Consider the following 21,679-nt stretch of genomic DNA (forward strand, 5'->3'; position numbering starts at 1 on the left):
CCATAAGCCCATCCACTCAGGTGTCGACTCCCTAGGGGGTGACATCTCTATTACAGGCAATTGCTCCGCCTCCACATCATTTTCCTTCTCAAACATGTCGACACAATCGTACCGACACACAGCACACACACAGGGAATGCTCTGATAGAGGACAGGACCCCACTAGCCCTTTGGGGAGACAGAGGGAGAGTATGCCAGCACACACCAGAGCGCTATATATAAACAGGGATTAACCTTATAGAAGTGTTTTTCCCCTTATAGCTGCTGTATATGTTAATACTGCGCCTAATTAGTGCCCCCCTCTCTTGTTTTACCCTTTTCTGTAGTGCAGGACTGCAGGGGAGAGTCAGGGAGACGTCCTTCCAGCGGAGCTGTGAGGGAAAATGGCGCCACTGTGCTGAGGAGATAGGCTCCGCCCCCTTCACGGCGGACTTTTCTCCCGCTTTTTGCTATATTCTGGCAGGGGTTAAAATACATCCATATAGCCCTGGGGGTTATATGTGATGTATTTTCGCCAGCCAAGGTGTTTTTATTACTGCTCAGGGCGCCCCCCCCCAGCGCCCTGCACCCTCAGTGACCGGAGTGTGAAGTGTGCCTGAGGAGCAATGGCGCACAGCTGCAGTGCTGTGCGCTACCTTGGTGAAGACTGGATGTCTTCTGCCGCCGATTTTTCCGGACCTCTTCTTGCTTCTGGCTCTGTAAGGGGGCCGGCGGCGCGGCTCTGGGACCGGACTCCGAGGCTGGGCCTGTGTTCGGTCCCTCTGGAGCTAATGGTGTCCAGTAGCCAAGAAGCCCAAGCTGGCTGCAAGCAGGCAGGTTCGCTTCTTCTCCCCTTAGTCCCTCGATGCAGTGAGCCTGTTGCCAGCAGGTCTCACTGAAAATAAAAATCCTAAAACTAAACTTTTTCTAAGAAACTCAGGAGAGCCTCCTAGAATGCACCCTTCTCGGCCGGGCACAAAAATCTAACTGAGGCTTGGAGGAGGGTCATAGGGGGAGGAGCCAGTGCACACCAGGTAGTCCTAAAGCTTTACTTTTGTGCCCAGTCTCCTGCGGAGCCGCTATTCCCCATGGTCCTTACGGAGTGCCCAGCATCCACTAGGACGTCAGAGAAATATATTTTTGTATGAATTATCCTTTAGAAGAACCAGCAGCATCAAATGCTGAAGTGGAAAGTCAACATTGAACAAAATGTCCATCACAGCAGAATACTTTTACACAAAAAATAAAAAGTATTAAATAAAAAATATACACACATGCCTATATAAATATATATACATATATATATATACATATATATATATATATATATATATATATATATATAAGACAGACATACAACACCTAATACTACATTATAGGTCTGTAGCAAAATGCTGGGTGATGAGACAATACCTAGCTGGATCTGTATGGCACGTTGTTGTTAAACTAATCTAGCAGATTAATGTGGTGGCAACAATAGTACACTAACACAAATTTATGCTTCAGTCTGTTGATCATTAACAGAATGAGAAGCTAGTCAGGGCCGAGGTGATAATGAACAGAGCAAAGTTTAAACCAGTTTTGGTCCAGTAAAGATATAAAAAAAATAAATGAAAATTCAGTTTTCAGCAAAACAATGACCCGACCACAGAATACTTTCAACACTGACATGAAGCATTATTGAAACACACAAAATTAGGCATGACTGCTATAGACACTTTCACGTACGGAGGAGACTATTGGTGATCAATTGGCATAGAAAGGAGTTGTTGAATTATACAATTTGGCGTTATATTATCCTTTAAAGCACATGATGCAATAACACAGCAGATATCAGCAAGTGGGCCTAAAATGACTGTTGGCAGATAATTAGATAGAAATAGGTTCGTCATAGGGCTCAGAAGACTACAGTTAAAGGCATTTGTGCAGCCATCTAATAAGATGGAGTGAAGCTTGGCCAAATCCCAGCTGATTTCCACAAACTTTTGTCCTCTTGTTCTAAACTTGGATGTAAGCAGGAATATATGCTCGTAATGAGGTATATTCATTTATCCATGTTCTGTTATGCAGATCTATTATCTACACTGCTATAAATTACAATGTGCAAAACCTACTTCATGGTAAATACAAAAGGGGACTTACAATCAGCATAGTAATTAAGAGGTTCTTCTTGGTGACTTGAGCATGGGAGAAGATGTAATTCAGGACCAAGGTGAGGTCACTTTTATTCTCTTCCCGGAGGGTAAAGACACACTTGTCATAATGACCTGTAAGATAAAAATTATATAATGGTGACTTGTTGCCAACAAACATGCCATGGCCTTGACAAACCGCATTCGGTTCGAAGCGTGTCGGCGGCAACAGTGATCAAACCAGTGGCTCTATACCAGGAAGGATCTCATTTCTGGACTAACTGGTGGCAAAGCTTTGGAGCACAGCGGGGTGTTGTTTCCCAATACATCCTGCTCTCACACCTTTGTGGCTCCACATCGGTACACCGGGTATGTCCTAATTTGACATCACAGCAATATCACCTTTTTATTGATATATTGTATATATGTGTACATTCTTTGTGTGCATGCCTATCACCCTAGTACCATTTGTACCTGATTATTTTTACCTATTTATTTTAGTATTAAAAAGAAATTTGTTTTAGTTACTGAAGTGATATTATATTTACAAGAGGCTTGACACCATCAAATACCTATTCATGTCAATGAACATAATTGGATAAAAAAAAATAGGATTTTAATTACCTACCGCTAAATCCTTTTCTCGTAGTCCACAAGGGATATTGGGGAGACTTAGTACGATGTGGTATAGACGGGGTCCAAAGGAGCCGGTGCACTTTAAATTTCTTCACTGGGTGTGCTGGCTCCTCTCCTCTATGCCACCTCCTACAGGCAGTTATAGGTAAAACATTGCCCGAAGGAGAAAGGACATATATGAGAGAAGGAACATAACAACAAGGAGTGGTGAGATTTATATACCAGCACACCACTAACATACAACAACTAGCAATGGCTGGTAACAATAACAGCAACAGCTGAACAGGTAAACACAAAGAGAACCTGCAGAAAAGTCAACGCACTGAGGGGGGCGCCCAATATTCCTTATGGACTACGGGAAAAGGATTTACCGGTAGGTAATTAAAATCCTATTTTCTCTAGCATCCATAAGGGATATTGGGGAGACTTAGTACAATGTCCCAAAGCTTCCAGAACGGGCGGGAATGTGCGGAGACTGCTGCAGCACCGCCTGCCCAAACTGGGAATCCTCTTTGACCAGGGTATCAAACGTGTAATACTTAACAAAAGTGTTCTTCCCCAACCAGGTAGCCGCTAGGCATAGCTACAAGGCCGACACTCGGATAGTAAGCCTTAGCCAACAAGCAATGGAATGCTTCGAAGCAGGACAACCCTTTTTCTGTGCATCATAGAGCACGAACAAGGAATCAGTCTCACTGATCCGAGCTGTTTGCCTGACAGAGACCTTCAAGGCTTGCACAGCATCCAATGTCTCCGGAGGAGCTGAAGTGCCAGAACTTGATGGAACCACAATAGGTTGATTCAAGTGGAACGCAGAGACTACCTTCGGCAGGAACTGCTGTCTAGTCCGGAGCTCAGCTCTGTCCTCGTAAAAGACCAAGTATGGACTTTTACACGATAAGGCCCCCCAATTCTGAGACACGCCTAGCAGAAGCCAGGGCCAGTAACATCACCGTCTTCCACGTGAGGTACTTGTCATCTACCGTCGTCAGAGGTTCAAACCAGGAGGACTGTAGAAAACCGAACACCACATTCAAATCCCAGGGTGCCGTAGGCAGCACAAAAGGAGGTTGTATGTGCAGTACACCTTGCAAGAAGGTCTGAACTTCTGGCAACACTGCCAATTTCTTCTGGAAGAAAATGGAGAGAGCTGAAATCTGGACCTTAATGGAACCCAGACATAAGCCCTTATCCACACCAGCCTGCAAAAGGCGGATACATGCGTTCCTTGCACCAAGAGACATATCTTTTCCAGATATGATGATAGTGTTTTAACGTCATAGGTTTCCTGGCCTGAACCATGGTAGCAATAACCATCTTGGAAATGCCCTTGTGAGCTAGGATGTTCCGCTCAACCTCCAAGCTGTCATACGAAGTGGCCGTAAGTCCGGGTAGATGAACGGTCCCTGTTGAAGAAGATTGCTTCTTAGCGGTAGAGGCCAAGGGTCTTCGATGGACATGTTCAGAAGATCCGCGTACCACGCCCCCCGAAGCCAATCAGGGGCAATCAGAATTGCCTGGACTCCTTGATATCAGATTCACTTGAGCACCCTTGGGAGCAACGGAATTGGAGGTAACAGGTAGACCAGCTGGTAAGGCCAAGGCAACGTCAGTACATCCACTGCCCTCGCCTGAGGGTCCCTGGTTCGTGAGCAATACCAGAGAAGCTTCTTGTTGAGTCGAGAAGCCATCATGTCTATCTTTGGATAGCCCCACCGGTGGATGATCTGCTGGAACACCTGATGGTGGAGTCCCCACTCCCCCGGGTGGAGATCGTGACGACTCGAGAAGTCCGCTTCCTTGTTGTCCACACCCAGAATGAAGATTGCAGACATTGCTCTTGCATTTCTTTCCGCCCAGAGGAGTATCTTTAACACCTCTTGCATGCAGGCTCTGCTTTTTGTCTCTCCTTGCCGACTGATGTACGCCACCGCTGTGGCGGTGTCCGACTGATCTTGGATCGCGTGATCCATGAGCAGAGGAGAGGCCTGAAGCAGAGCATTGTAGACCTGCCCTGGAACTGCGCCCCTTGGGTGACAGCTCCCCATCCTCGCAGACTCGTTTCCGTCGTGAGGAGGGTCCAATCCCGAATCCTGAAACTCCAGCCTTCCAGGAGATTGGAGGACTGCAGCCACCACAGGAGGGAAATCCTGGCCTGAGATGACAGCCGAATCATCCAGTGCATCTGTAGATCTGATCTGGACCACTTGCTCAGGAGATCCAATTGAAATGTTCTGGCATGGATCCTCCCATATTGGATCGCCTCGTATGAGGCGACCATCTTCCCCAACAATCTATTGCAAAGATGGATGGACACTCGAGCAGGTCGGAGCACCATGTGGACCATCTCCTGAAGTGTTCTCGCTTTGTCCTCAGGGAGGAACACCTTCTGGGCCACCGTGTCCAGTAACATCCCCACTTCTGTAGATTGAGAATCTACCCACGGCGTGACAGAAGTTGGATAGTGCGGTCGATATGGAGCAATAAAAGCTAAAAGAAGTTGGATAGTGTTGCGTTTATCAGAAGATCGTCCAGGTAAGGGACAGCACTGACCCCCTGGACCCGGAGTTGGAACATCATCTCCGCCATCAGTCGTGTACAAGCCAAAGGGTAGTGCCTGGAACTGGTAGTGATCATCCAGGAGGGCAAACCTCAGATAAGCCTGATGAGGTGGCCAAATTGGAATATGAAGGTAGGCGTCCTTGATAGCCAAGGAAACCAGGAATTCCTGTTCTTCCAGGCCTGCAATAACTGCCCTCAGGGATTCCATGTTGTACTTGAAAACCTTTAGGTAAGTGGTCAAGGACTTTAGATTCAAAATGGGCCTTACCGAGCCGTCCGGCTTTGGTATCACAAACAGGTTGGAGTAATAACCCCTGCCTCGTTGTGGTATTGGTACTGGAACAATGACGTGGGACTGGACCAACTTTCGGATGGCCTGTTTCAACGTAACTTGCGTATCCTCCAAAGCGGGCAAGCTTGATTTGAAAAATCGTTGGGGAGGGGTACCGTCAAACTCCAGCTTGTAGCCCTGAGAAATGAGGTCCCTTACCCAGGTATCCTGGCAGGAGCTTTCCCAGATGCGGCTGAAGTGACGCAGTCAAGCTCCCACTTCAAGATCTCCTCGGGGTGGGTAGGCACAGTCATGCTGAGGACTTAGTGGAAGCAGTACTGGTGCTCTGTTCCTAAGAATTGGTGGTTGCAGGTCTTTTTGACTTACCTCTGGTGCCTCTATTCGCATTGGAGGCACCTATGACCCTAGATCGAAATCTCTTAGACCGAAAGGACTAAACAGACGGCCCCGGGTAGGAAAGCCTAGCCGGCGGGGCCCCAGAAGTGAGAAATGTGGATTTCCCAACAGTGACTTTGGAAATCCATGTATCCAACTCAACCCCAAAGAGCCATTCCCCAGAAAAAGGGAGGGATTCCACACTGTGCTTGAATTCTGCATCCGCTATCCACTGACGCAACCACAAAGACCTGCGCGTAGACACTGCCATGGCAGAAGTCCTAGCATTAATATTGCCCATCTCCTTGAGTGAGTCACACAGGACGCGTGCAGTGTCCTGAATGTGCTTCAGGAGAGTCACCGTAGTGACCAGAGGCATATCCCAGGAGAGGCCCTCCTGAATTTGAGAAGCCCACGGGTGAATGGCATGTGTCATCCAGCAACCCGCTATGACCGGTCTTTGTGGTATACCAGCTGCCGTATAGATAGACTTTACTGTAGTCTCTAATTTTCCGTCCCCGGGGTCCTTTATTGTAAAGGAGCCCGGGGCAGGCAGCACCGCCTTTTTAGACAGTCGAGAGACGGATACGTCAACCCCCAGGGGTTCTTCCCAGAATTTCCTACCTTCAGGAGCAAATGGGAAAGTGTGCAAAAATATTTTTGACACTTGGTATTTTTTGTTTGGATTTTTCCAGGCTAACTCTGCAGAATCAGGGAAAGTGACATTAGTCTTGTTTTGTGTAAAGAAAAATGACTGCTGTGACACAGCGTCCTCTAGAGGGAGCTTTAACACGTCCCGTATAGCCAGAATGAGGGGTTCAATACCCTGAGCAGAAGTGCAATCCCCACTAATGGGATCCAAGTCATCCCCATCCTCCTGTATTTCCTCATCTGAATCAGAGAGTAGAGCAGGTAAACCACATTTTTGTGGTCCTGAGCTAGAGAGGGGGGGCTGTGTAACATCTGCCCTAGCAGCTAAATCTGCTACAGCCTGTTGCAGTAGCTGAGTTTTCTGAACATTAGCAGTGAGTTGTGATGACATATCAGACATCATAGTCTTAAGAGCCCCTAATCAGGAGGGCTCTGGACCCTCACCCCCAGCCCCCTGACTGAGTTGTGAAGATTGGCTGCATTGTTCACATGAAACAGAATCAGATAAGGGAGAGAATCTGGTGTGTTTACCCATGTTTACAGTAATCACAATTACATACACACAGACCGTAATACTGATCAAGCCTGCCCTTACTGTATGTGAGTGGAGACACAGAGAGAGAGAGACACCAGCACACTCCTGCTGTACAGCCACAGTGAGGCTGTCAGCTAACTATAACACAGTGAAACACTAATGATTTCTGTCCTGTAGAGGACACAGATTGTGTACAATAGTGGCTCTCCCCCTTTGCTACACCCTGTACCAGTTTTCCTGCGTATCTTGTGAGTCAGGAAGAGCTGTGTGTGTTTGTTGCTGCTGCATTAAGCAGAGGAAGGCGCCAAAATGCCTCTGGTCTCGCTCTGAGGTAGCTCCGCCCACCAATGGCGCCAGAGCTACAGTGATTTTTATACTGGCAAAGTCTCCTATTCTGCTTAAAAACATCACACAAGTGCTAGTTTAAGCTATTCCAAGCCAGTTTTACACGGGGGGCTCTAGCGGGTCCCCCCCAGGAGGGTCCCATATGCCGCAACCGTGTTCAGCTGCACTGTGAACCGGGGGACCCCCCTAGCGGGGCCCCCGGTTTTTACTTGCCGCAGATGTCACCTTCAGGCATATGTTAGGGGTGTGCGGCGTGCTGCGATTACGACAGCCAAGGCGCAGTGCCCTGCTGAACAAACAACCTCTCAGGACGGTGGTCCTGCAGTGGGGAAGCGGCTCTGACACCTCACAAGGCCAGAGATGTACATCCTCTCCTGAGGGTACTTTTTTGTAAACGATCTGTGGGAGGGAGCATAGAGAGGAGAAACCAGCACACCCAGTGAAGAAATTTAAAGTGCACCAGCTACTTTGGACCCCTTCTATACCCCATCGTACTAAGTCTCCCCAATATCCCTTATAAATGCTAGAGAAAGTACTGAACAATTACTTTACATAGCTAAAATCTGTACAACTGGGTGTACAAATACTAAACTGTATTGTTCATATATAATACGTTGCTCTAACTTGAGATACATAGCTAGATAAAATATGTTTGTCACTATTGATAAAGTTAAACACAGAATAATGTTTTGTTCAAATGTATGCAGACATGCAGAAACAAGAATGTACCACTTCTTTTCACACATTCTCACCAAAGAGTTCTAATTGCCTATTGTTTGCAGGTGTAAAGAGATATATATATATATATGTGTAACAATGGATTTGTTGTAATGATACTATCTGCACATTCTCATGGTAGAAAAGTCTAGAAATTAGTAGTTATTTGCTTATTAATAATTTAGGCAATGCTGTCCCCTGTTGCTAATACAAGTAAAGCTTAAAGTGTGTACGTGATTCTGATAACGCTCTTGGCAAAAGTTTACACATGCTCTGAGAAGCTATATAAACCGCATGTTTGCATAATAAAGACAGAGTATTGTTTGGAACACCATCATTGTGTGTGTGTGTGTGTGTGTGTGTGTGTGTGTGTGTGTGTGTGTGTGTGTGTGTGTGTGTGTGTTCACTTACTCTCTGGCCGCAATCATTTTTTTGTATTTTTTTTTTTTTTTTTTTACAGATACCCTGATTACTTGACAACTTTACTGTGACACTATATAAATTGGTGCTGGCAAATGTAGAAGTTCCTGTATCAACAATATAAGATAAGCTTCTTTAATGCTTTATATTGTACATTAATATGGTATGCTGGGCTTACACTATCAAATAAAATGTCTGCCAGACCGACAGATACCGGACACCCTCACACCCCTCAGATGTCAGATCACTGTGAGAGATCTCACAGTATATAGCAGCACAATATCTGCGTTCCTTCCCTGGGGAAGAGACATTGGGGATGAATCAGACCCGATCTCTGCAGTTTTTCGCAGCAATCAGGACGGAACTCGAAGGCCGTCATTGCCTAGCGATCGCCTCTGAGGCAGAGGCGGTCGCTGGGCGGGAGAGGGCTGGACGGACCATTGGGGGGGGGCAGGCCGCTGCGGCTGCGTGATGTCACATGCAGCTGCTGCGACCCGGGGCAGTGAAGAAGGTCCTCCCGGCCAGACGCAGGAGATGCGCTGGCCGGGAGTAACTCCTGAGATGCAAAAGCATCGGCGCTGTGCAATGCTATTGCATTTCTGCGGGGGGAGGGAGGGCCGGCACTGGCATGCGGGGCAGACTAGCCCTGTGCTGGGCATTTCTCTGCATGTCTGAGTGCCTGATTGCACTTTTCAATTACCTGGGCTATAAACAGACATTGGGCAGATCAGACAGATAATTGTATAGTGTATGCCCAGCATTACTATCAACAATTTTATGGTATGATATGATCCTCTTCATTCCCTTATGAATGATGAATTGTCTTACATTCTGGAAATGAAGAAAATCACAGGAGGTAGTTTTGCTCAGATTAAGAATATTTTACATTCAGCAGCAGCAAAATATATGGAAATAAATGACAGGACTGTATAGTACCATTTAATATATGAAAGATGTGAGATGAATAATATTTCAGTTATTACTTCTATAGGCACAGCTTCATAGCTGGACCTGCAAAGAAGAGAAGTTGCCTATGCATGCATCCTCCCAGCGACAATTATATTTATAGAAGAATTTTGCTTTTCTAGTGCATTTGGACAATGTAAATATAAAAAACTGCTTATCCTCTTACCATTAAAAGGCTATATTTCATACACACACACACACATCTATCTATATATATCTATATATATATATCTATATATATATATATATATATATATATATATAGTGTATATTCCTCGATAAATTAGACCAAGACCTTTCTTGCTTGGTTGCTTTTTATGGCCACTTATACAGTGTGTGGTTAGGATTTAGCAAAAGTTATCAAATACATTTTCCACTGATTATAATATTAGAAGCTTTAAGATTTCAAGAGAATTGCTACACTACTACAATATCATTTTTTTACCACAAGATGGCAACAGTACACTATCTAGAATCCTGTAGTGGAACAAATTCTCTCAGAAATAAAATTTGATCACACAGCACCGATATGTCCCTATTTTGGAGAGACTATTACTTTTCCTTACTTTCTTTCTACGAAATGTTTAATTCAGTGTAGATATTGACTCCACTGGTTCCCAATAACCTCTCTTTACGTGTTTTGCAGTGTGTAGAGTACCATTTAGCCACTCTATGGGTTATATTTAATTAACGTCGAAAGCTGCAGTCTGTCGAAAAGACGGCAGTTTTCGACTTTTTTTAGGTCAGAAGGGGTTCCAACCTAGGGGTATATTTACTAAGCTCTCGATTTTGACGGATTTGGTGTTTTTTGATCAAAGTGTCATCTCGGGAATTTACTACACTAAAATCTCGGCAGTGATGAGGCCATTCATATTTTTTTGGTAGTCAAAGAAAAAAAATACGAATGAATACACCATCGGTCAAACGCAGCTGTTTAGGTATACAACTCGGTAATTTACTAAAAATTGTATTTCACAAACACTGCCGGCAATAGCCAAACACTGCCGTGAAAAAATACAATTCGTAAAAAAAAAAAGCAGTTTTTAAACAGACCTGCTTTTTTTTTTTTTTTTTACAGTGTTCTGATAGTCATGCACGGATCCATGAGATCTGTGCATGTTTATCAGTGGTAAGGGGTGGGAAACTGTTAAAAAAAAATTAAAAAAAATGCGTGGGGTCCCCCCTCCTAAGCAAAACCAGCCTCGGGCTCTTTGAGCCGGTCCTGGTTGTAAAAATATGGGGGGGGGGGGGGAATGACTGGGGTTCCCCCATATTTAAACAACCAGCACCGGGCTCTGCATCCGGTCCTGGTGCAAAAAATACGGGGGACAAAAAACTTAGGGGTCCCCCGTATTTTTTGAACCAGCACCGGGCTCCACTAGTCAGAGAGATAATGCCACAGCCGGGGGACACTTTTATATCGGTCCCTGCGGCCCTGGCATTAAATCACTAACTAGTCACACCTGGCCTGGGTACCCTGGAGGAGTGGGGACCACTTAAATCAAGGGGTCCCCCCCCTCCAGCCACCCAAGGGCCAGGGGTGAAGCCCGAGGCTGTCCCCCCCATCCAAGGGCTGTGGATGGGGGGCTGATAGCCATGTGTAAAAATAAGAATATTGTTTTTTGTAGCAGTACTACAAGTCCCAGCAAGCCTCCCCCGCAAGCTGGTACTTGGAGAACCACAAGTACCAGCATGCGGTGGAAAAACGGGCCCGCTGGTACCTGTAGTACTACTACAAAAAAAATACTGAAGGGACCCTCTGTGACAGGAGTCACGGGGGGTCTCGGCAGTCGGGGAAAGGGGTCCCATGTGTAAACATGGGACCCCTTTGAGTGCGTGGTTCGGGTTTTTCGTTTTTTTTTTGTTGCCAAGTATGTGGATTACAAGCTCAGAAGAGGACCGATCTACACTGGATTGTGTGAGTATAATTTTATTCACAGGTACTCCATGGATTCTACATGGAGAAGTGGACCGACCCTCGTGTGAACATAGGTAAGTATGTGTGAATGTAGGTGTGCATGTATGTAATAAAGTTTTACTTTCAAGGTGTGAGAGTTCTGTTTTTATTTGGGTATTTTTTGTAGTAGTAGTAGTACTACAGGTACCAGCGGGCCCGTTTTTCCACCGCATGCTGGTACTTGTGGTTCTCCAAGTACCAGCTTGCGGGGGAGACTTGCTGGGACTTGTAGTACTGCTACAAAAAACAATATTCTTATTTTTACACATGGCTACCAGCCCCCCATCCGCAGCCCTTGGATGGGGGGGGGGACAGCCTCGGGCTTCACTCCTGGCCCTTGGGTGGCTGGAGGGGGGACACCCCATGATTTAAGGGGTCCCCACTCATCCAAGGTACCCCGGCCAGTGGTGACTAGTTAGTGATTTAATGCCAGGGCCGCAGGGACCGATATAAAAGTGTCCCCCGGCTGTGGCATTATGTCTCTGACTAGTGGAGCCCGGTGCTGGTTCAAAAAATACGGGGGACCCCTACATTTTTTGTCCTCTGTATTTTTTGCACCAGGACCTGACGCAGAGCCCGGTGCTGGTTGTTTAAATATGGGGGAACCCCAGTAATTCCCCCCCCCCCCATATTTTTACAACCAGCACCGGCTCAAAGAGCCCGAGGCTGGTTTTGCTTAAGTGAGGGGAAACCCACGCATTTTTTTTTTATTTTTTTAACTCTTTAAACACTTTTTTAAGGTACACAATGAAGCCCTGCACGGATCTCACAGATCCGGCCGAGATTCATTGTGTTAATGTCGGCAGTGTTTTACTAATCACTCACGTAAAACACTGCCCGACATTACGAATGACATCGACATCGGAAAAAACGAAAATGCAGAATACGACAGCATAGTAAATAAGGCATAAAAAATACAAAAAGTTGCAAATTCACACATTCGATGTCATTCGTGTTTGAACTTTAACCTCATTCTGAAAAATACAAATTTTAGTAAATATACCCCCTAGTCAATATTTTCGACAAGTTGAGAAATTCGACTTGTCGAAAAGCACGTGGATCGGCGGTATAGCTGCCGATCCATGTGCTTGTGTCGAAAATCTGTCGGTTTTGGACCCCTTTTCGACCATCTCAGTCCGACATAAAAAAATGTCGGACTGAGATGTGGACCCAGAGGAGGAGAGGGGGGAGAGCCGCGACCAGCCAGGGGAGAGAAGCACTACAGTACAGCGCTGCAGCAGGATGCCACACAGCCGTGCCGCTCACGCAGCTTCCACACGGCTCCAGCAAGTGAGGTCACGCTTGCTGGAGCTGGGTGGACACTGCTGTGAGGTCGGGCGGCTGCGTGACATCCTGCTGCAGCGCTGATCTCCTCCGTCTGCCGACGGCTGTCCCCCGCTGGTCTCCCCGGGGCTCTTCCCCCCTCTCCTCCTCTGGGTACCTCATCTCAATTCGACTTGAAAAAGTCGAATTGAGATGGGATAGAATAGGGGTTGTCGGATCCACTCCGACAAATGCATGTCGGAATGGATCCGACGCCAATTGAATATACCCCTATATTTACTAGAAATTTATTGGTAAAACACCTACAAAACATGAGTTAGGGCCTTATTTAATAGATGGAAATTACATATATTTAACACTACATAGAGTGTTAAAGAATAGGATTTTAATTACCTGCCGGTAAATCCTTTTCTCGTAGTCCGTAGAGGATGTAGGGTTCCATTTTAGTACCATGGGGTATAGACGGTTCCGCAGGAGCCTTCGGCACTTTAAGACTTTTCAACAGTGTGAACTGGCTCCTCCCTCTATGCTCCTCCTCCAGACCTCCGTATAGGAACTGTGCCCGAGGAGACGGACAACTTCGAGAGAAGAATTTACATTAAACTAGTGGTGAGATTCACACCAGCTCACACCATACCAAAAAACATGTCGCCTAACATGGCCTTTAACATAACCCATGCTAACGTGCATGCATAACGTAACAGCAACTGCTGTAAAACATCTTAACACATGAGAACCTGTGTAAAAAGACAAAATGTAATTTGCAGGAAAAATGAGCACTGGGCGGGCGCCCAGCATCCTCTACGGACTACGAGAAAAGAATTTACTGGTAGGTAATTAAATCCTATTTTCTCTTACGTCCTAGAGGATGCTGGGGTCCATTTTAGTGCCATGGGGATGTACCAAAGCTCCCAGTACGGGTGGGAAAGTGCTAATGTTCCTGCAGAAATGACCGACCAAACTGAAGGTCGTCAGCAGCCAAGGTGTAAAACCTGTAAAACTTAGCAAACGTGTTTGCCCCTGACCAAGTAGCTGCTTGGCAAATTTGCAACGCCGAGACACCCTGGGAAGCCGCCCAGGAAGTACCCACTTTCCTTGTAGAGTGGGCCTTTACCGAACTCGGTAAACGCAATCCTGCCGTGGAATAAGCGTGCTGAATGGTACCTCTGATCCAGCGCGCAATAGTCTGCTTAGAAGCAGGACCCCCAATCTTGTTGGGGTCATAGAGGACAAACAAAGATTCTGTTTTCCTTATCCGAGCCATTCTTGCAACATAAGTCCTCAACGCTCCGACGACATCAAAGGACTTTGAAATGGCTGAGGTGTCAGAAGCCACTGGCACCACCACAGGTTGGTTGATATGGAAATAAGACACAACCTTTGGAAGAAAATGCTGACGCGTCCGCAGTTCAGCTCTATCTTCATGAAAAATCAAATAAGGACTCTTGTGTGACAGAGCCCCTAAGTCAGACACTCATCTGCCTGAGGCCAAGGCCAACAGCATGACCACTTTCCAAGTGAGAAACTTCAACTCTACCTCTTATAGAGGCTCAAACCAGTCCGATTTAAGGAACTGCAACACCACATTAAGATCCCATGGCGCCGCAGGAGGCACAAAGGGAGGTTGGATGTGCAGAACCCCCTTCACGAACATCTGGACCTCAGGAAGGGAAGCCAACTGTTTCTGAAAGAAAATGGACAAGGACGAAATTTGGACCTTGATAGACCCAAATCTCAAGCCAGCATCCACACCCGCCTGTAGAAATAGGAGAAGACGTCCTAATTTAAACTCCACCGCAGGAGACTTCTTGGATTCACTCCAAGATATATATTTTCTCCAAATACGATGGTAATGTTTGGACGTTACCCCTTTCCTGGCCAGAATAAGTGCGGGAATGACTTCCTTGGGAATACCCTTACGGGATAGGATCTGGCGCTCAACAGCCATGCCGTCAAACGCAGCCGCGGTAAGTCTTGATAAACAAACGGACCCTGCTGAAGCAGGTCCTCGCGAAGAGGAAGAGGTGGAGGATCTTCCAGTAATAACTCCTGAAGATCTGGCTACCAAGCCCTCCTTGGCCAGTCTGGAGCAATGAGAATTGCTCGAACCCTTGTTCTTCTGATTATCTTGAAAACTTTTGGTATTAGTGGAAGTGGAGGGAACAGACGAACCGACTGAAACACCCACTGGGTCACCAGTGCATCCACTGCTATTGCTTGTGGATCTCTCGACCTGGAACAATATTTCTGAAGCTTCTTGTTGAGACGTGATGCCATCATATCTACTTGAGGAACGCCCCAACGATCTGCTACCTCTGCGAAGACTTCTGGGTGGAGGCCCCATTCTCCTGGATGGAGATCGTGTCTGCTGAGGAAGTCTGCTTCCCAGTTGTCCACTCCTGGAATGAAAATTGCCGACAAAGCTTTTGTGTGTCTTTCTGCCCAGAGGAGTATCTTTGTCACCTCTGCCATTGCCGCTCTGCTTTTTGTTCCACCCTGGTGGTTTATGTAAGCTACTGCTGTTACATTGTCTGACTGGATCTGTATGGGATGACCTTGAAGAAGGTGTGCCGCTTGATGAAGGCTGTTGTACACAGCTCTCAATTCCAGAATGTTTATGTGAAGGAGTACTTCTTGACTTGACTGCTCCCCAACCTCGGAGGCTTGCATCTGTGGTCACCAGGATCCAAGTCTGAATCCCGAACCTGCATCCCTCCAGGAGGTGAGAACTTTGAAGCCACCACAAGAGTGAAATTCTGGCTTTTGTTGACAGGATTATCCTCCGGTGCATGTGTAGGTGCGATCCGGACCACTTGTCCAGTAGGTCCCATTGGAACACCCTGGCTTGGAATCGGCCAAATTGTAGAGCCTCATATGCCGCTACCATCTTCCCCAGCAGGCGGATGCACTGATGAATCGATACGCGTGCTGGTTTTAAAACTTGTTTGACCATCCTCTGGATCTCCAGAGCCTTTTCCACCAGTAGGAATACTTTCTGTGCTTCCGTGTCCAATATCATTCCCAGAAATGATAACCTCATTGTGGGTTCCAATTGTGATTTTGGAAGGTTTATGATCCAACCGTGCTGTTGAAGCACCGTCAGGGAAAGTGCAATGTTCTGCACTAGTTTCTCCCTGGATCTCGCTTTTATGAGGAGATCGTTCAAGTATGGGATGACTTTGACTCCTTTCTTGCGAAGAAGAACCATCATCTCCGCCATCACCTTGGTGAATATTCTCGGAGCCGTGGAGAGCCCGAAAGGCAATGTTTGGAACTGGTAGTGGCAGTCCTGCACCACAAACCTCAGGTATGCCTGATGCGGCGGGCAGATGGGAACATGTAAATAAGCATCTTTGATGTCCATCGATACCAGAAATTCCTTTTCCTCCAAGCTGGAGATCACCGCTCTCAGGGATTCCATCTTGAATTTGAACCTTTAGGTTTAAAATCGGTCTGACCGAGCCATTCGGTTTCGGCACTACCAACAGGCTTGAATAAAACCCTTTTTCCTGTTGTGACACAGAAACTTAGGAAATTACATTGTCTTGACATAATTTCTGTATTGTGTTCAGCACTTTTGCTCTGTCCTGAACAGAAGCTGGTAAGGCTGATTTGAAAAATCGGCATGGGGAAGGTCCTGAAATATCAATTTGTACACTTGGGATACTATCTGCAATACCCAAGGATCCAGATCTGAGTGAACCCAGACCTGGCTGAAAGACAGTAGACGTGCCCCCACATCATGCTGAGGTTTTAGCAGAAGTAGCTGTTGACTTCTGCTCCTGCGAGCCTGATGTTGTAGATTTTTACCTCTTCCTCGCCCTCTTCCTGCGAAGAAGGGGGTACCCTTTGCCTTTTTGGACTTGCTGGGCCGAAAGGATTGCATCATATGAGAATGAAATCCTTTCCTAGGTGGAGCAGCTGCGGAAGGCAGAAATGCTGATTTGCCTGATGTAGTTGTTGAAATCATGGCATCCAGCTTGTCTCCAAAGAGGGCTTCTCCATTGTAAGGAAGCGCCTCAATATTCTTTTTTGATTCCGCATCAGCATTACATTTGCAGATCCACAGCGCCCTGTGGGCTTAAATCGCCATTGCGGAACATCTTGAACTCAGCAACCCAATATCCTTCATAGCTTCAACTAAGTAAGCTGCAGCATCTTTGATATGGCCGAGAGTTAGGACTATCCCTGTCAACTGTGTCTATGTTAACAAGCAAGTTGTCAGACCATTTTTCCACAGCGTTACCTACCCAAGCACAAGCAATGGTGGGCCTGAGCACCGTTCCGTTAGCAGTATAAATAGAATTTTTGAGGAGACTGAACCAGGGGCAGTCAAAACTATTTTCTTAGACAGCCGAGAAACTGAGGTGTCTGTCATTGGGGGTGTCTCCCATTTGTGCCTGTCTTCCTCAGGGAAAGGGTACGCTACACGTATCCTTCTGGGAAGGGTAAATTTCTTCTCAGGGTTAGCCCAGGATTCTTCAAAGAATGCATTCAAATCCTTTGAAGGAGGAAAAAAAGTCACAACCTGCTTTTTATTTAATTTAAAATAATCCTTTTCCTCTGGGACCAGTGTTGTTTCAGGATACTCCAACACTTCCTTTATAGCATCTATCATACATTGTATGCTTTTGGCTAATTTGGGGTCTATCCTTCTCAAATCCCCAGTGTCGACGTCAGAGTCGGAATCTGTGTCTGTGTCCCCTTGCATTATCTGGGCCAGAGACCTTTTCTGGGAACTGGATGGGACCCGAGTGGATGATATGGAGGGGTCAGTAAACAGTGCATCCTCCACAGACTGCCTCCAATATTTAGTATAGAAGGTATAGAGAGCTAATATGGCGCCAACTTCAGTGTAAAGCAGCTACCCCCTTTGCACCAAAAGGTAATCCCTATTACCAAGGTGTCAGTGTGAGTATTTATGGAATTAGTGCAATAGGGTGCGCTTCAGAGATCTAAGACGTGGCAAATAGATTGCTTAAACGTGAGAATAAAAAACATACTTCCCTTAATACTTCATATATGCAAATTAGGATCCTCAGAGGAATTCAGAAGGAAGTGTATAGTGGGCGTTTCAGATGTAACCTTAGGGTAACTGGCTCCGGAACCTGGTTCCCTCGTCCACGTCACATACGTCTGGTCAGCCTTTCCCCTTTTCTGTAGTTCATCCAAATCTCCAAACTCCTGCTGCTACGCGTTTCGGGATCTGCACTGCCTGATGAAGGGTTGATCCCGAAACGCGTAGCAGCAGGAGATTGGAGATTTGGATCTCTGAAGCGCACCCTATTGCACTAATTCCATAAATACTCACACTGCCTCCAATATTTAGTCTGTTGTTCAAACTCAGAGAATTTCTTTGCAAGCATTGACATATTCTTTTGCAACATTCTCACCTACTCCAGCTCCTTCTGAGAGGGAAGGGCCACCACATTACCCTTTTGTGCATCTGAAATGGGTTCTTCCTGGGTAGAACCCTCCACAATGTCTGACATGTTACACACTTGTACACACACACACACACACACACACACACACACACCCTATCACACAGGGGAGCTATTGGGGACAGACCTACACTAAAGTCTGTCAGAGAGACACAGAGGGATTTGCCAGTCCACACACTACGCCTTATTGTGAATTGTGGAAATATTACCCACTTACAGCGCATATACCAATAATAGGCCCACAGACCTAATTATAATGAACACTCTCTGCCCCTTCTATAACACCCTGTACTTGTATCAGCGTTGTCATGAGGAAAAACAGTGTTCAGGAGCTTCACACTGGAGTTTCTGCAGGAGAAAATGGCACCCAGTGAGTGTTCTGGCAAGTCTGAGGAGAAGCCGCGCCCTTCACCCTCAGCAATGTAATATTTATACCTGCTGGGGATGGCACATCAGCGGCTGTACATGTATGTAACCTTTTTACCAGTGAGATTAAGGTTTTAAAACATGCCCTCAGAGAGCCCGCCCCCCCCCCCCACGCTCTGCACTCTTGTGCTGAGAGAAATGGCATGCAGCGTCCCGCCGCTGCGTGTGTACCTGTATGCCGCCAAAGATGACCGGAGGATACCCTCTCTGCAGGACTCCGGTAATATACTTACCAGCCTTCTGTCTTCTGGCTCTGTTAGGGGGTGGCGGCAGTGCTGTGGGAGTGAACGCTGGCCAGGCTTGGGCTGTGTTCAGTACCCTACAGGAGCTAATGGTGTCCTGCCAGTGGAAGCAGAACCATTAACTAATTGAGAAGTTGGTTCCAACTTCCCCCCCTAAGTCCCACGAAGCAGGGAAGCTGTTGCCAGCAGCTTCCCTGTAAAATAAAAAACCTAAGAAAGTCTTTTTCCAGCAAAGCTCTGTATTGCTCCACTAGTGTGCATCCAGTCTCCTGGGCATATTTTCTAAACTGAGGTCTGGAGGAGGGGCATAGAGGGAGGAGCCAGTTCACACTGTTGAAAAGTCTTAAAGTGCCAAAGGCTCCTGCGGAATAGTCTATACCCCATGGTACTAAAATGGACCCCAGCATCCTCTAGGACGTAAGAGAAAATTGCATTTTCATATTGTGCACGCATACCAGAAAACACCAGTTCCCCTTTGAACTGGCTGTGTGACTGTAATTAGCAGGGAGTGCGTTCAATGGGAAATCACTGTCACTGCTAGGGAGTCCCTGCAAGTGGCAGATTTTACAGGGGGTGCTGCAGTCCTGAGGCCAATAGGTAAAATCCACCACTGGATACAATATAAGAATTTGTACATATGCAGGATGCAAAATACATCAAATGCTAAATGAGGCCCTAAGGCTACTTAATTTTCTCTGTAAATTAAAGTGTTAATAATAACAACATACCATGCTGGAACTGTGTTTCCACCTTTAAATACTGTCGAAGCAAATCCATGACTACAGCTTTCATGTGACCTCGAATACCACTCCGGTATCTGATGAAATTAGAATATAATTACATAAACAAGGAATGTAAACGGTATAAAAGAACTTCTGTTATTTAAAGTGAAAAAATACCTTCCAAAAGGAACTGGTTTTATCAAGATGTGTGCTCGCCATATTTACCCAAGTATAGCACAGTGCTTGGTCCATGTGCAACATTTCCATTTCAACACATTACATATATTGAAAAGCCACCGTAGCTGTGTGATCATTTTTTGATTGAAAAATGGTTTCGAGTATCGCACCTTCACTTGCATTTTATTTATATATATATATATATATATATATATATATATATATATATATATATATATATATATATATATATACACACACACATACACTCAGAAGTATAATAAATGCTGTAGACAGATGCTGCGGCACTCACAGGACTTGCGACTAACACCCCATTGGGTATATCACCATCTCAATAGGATATTCAGTCCAAATGCAGTCAAAGTGTCATTTCAATATATTTTAAAATGTCCTGACAAAATTTTATTTATTAATATTAAACATTGACTGACTGCATTTGGACTGAATGTCCTATTAAGATGGTGATTACAGCTATAACATACATACATTATATATATATATATATATATATATAATATATATATATATTGCATAAAAGACAGCGGCACTCAGCAGACTTGAAGAAAAATATTTTTGCCTTTAATGTGGTCCTACGCCGTTTCGGGGTCAAGCCCCATTGTCAGGGACAAACGATACATGTATCGTTTGTCCCTGACGACGGGGCTTGACCCCGAAAGAATAATAAGAATAAGAATATTTCATTCATTCAGATCTAGGATGTGTTATTTTAGTGTTCCCTTTATTTTTTTGAGCAGTGTGTGTATATATATATATATATATATATATATATATATATATACATACATACATACATACATACACACATACAAATTTATATATATTTATTAAATACATTTTATTTTGTTGAGTTGCAAGTTTTTATCACTTCTTTCAAACATACAGAGGTACTCTGACCAATTCCACATGAAAAAGACGATATCATTGTATACAGGCCATGTGGCTACCATTCATATGTGATGTGATTGATTTGTATTTGAAATTATACACAAGTTTGATGTGCGAAGTTTCCGGACATCAATAACGATCCAAATGACTGGTTGACTACCAGCTTGATTTATCTATTCCGCAACCTCGCAACTGTTTTCCCATTTTATACTACAGGTTGAGTATCCCTTATCCAAAATGCTTGGGACCAGAGGAATTTTGGATATCGGATTTTTCCGTATTTTGGAATAATTGCATACCATAATGAGATATTATGGTGATGGGACCTAAATCTAAGCACAGAATGCATTTATGTTTCATATACACCTTATACACACAGCCTGAAGGTAATTTTAGCCAATATTTTTTATAACTTTGTGCATTAAACAAAGTGTGTGTACATTTATACAATTAATTTATGTTTCATATACACCTTATGCACACAGCCTGAAGGTCATTTAATACAATATTTTTAATAACTGAGTATTAAACAAAGTTTGTGTACATTGAGCCATCAAAAAACAAAGGTTTCACTATCTCACTCTCAGTCAAAAAAATCCGTATTTCGGAATATTTGGATATGAGATACTCAACCTGTATTGATACACCTAATGAAGTCTCATGTGGAGAAGAAATGGGTAAAAGAAGCTGTAATATCCATTATGAGGAGTCACTATTGAATGGCAGCACCCTTTTATTAAGGGCGAAAAATGTTGACATCAGGATTGGAATAATCGTACAGCGATGTATCATAAATCTGTATTATATTTATACCTCTTGTATTGTGAGAACTTGTCATTTTTTATTTTCGATTTATTGATAATATCATGTGGACACAGGCCTGAATATAT

General features: G+C 45.1%; 1 protein-coding gene across 1 annotated transcript in view; it reads right to left on the reverse strand.

Moving 5' to 3' along the window:
- ACACA (acetyl-CoA carboxylase alpha) overlaps nt 1-21,679 on the reverse strand; it is an 848,870-nt gene that overhangs the window by 585,790 nt on the left and 241,401 nt on the right. Inside the window, exons 19-20 of the mRNA XM_063951842.1 lie at nt 19,692-19,780; nt 2,122-2,246 (exon numbers count right to left, since the gene is read on the reverse strand). Coding sequence (XP_063807912.1) covers nt 2,122-2,246; nt 19,692-19,780 — 214 coding nt within the window. The remainder of the gene's footprint in view (nt 1-2,121; nt 2,247-19,691; nt 19,781-21,679) is intronic.

The sequence above is a fragment of the Pseudophryne corroboree genome, chromosome 2, assembly GCF_028390025.1.
Source record: "Pseudophryne corroboree isolate aPseCor3 chromosome 2, aPseCor3.hap2, whole genome shotgun sequence".
Lineage (NCBI taxonomy): Eukaryota > Metazoa > Chordata > Amphibia > Anura > Myobatrachidae > Pseudophryne > Pseudophryne corroboree.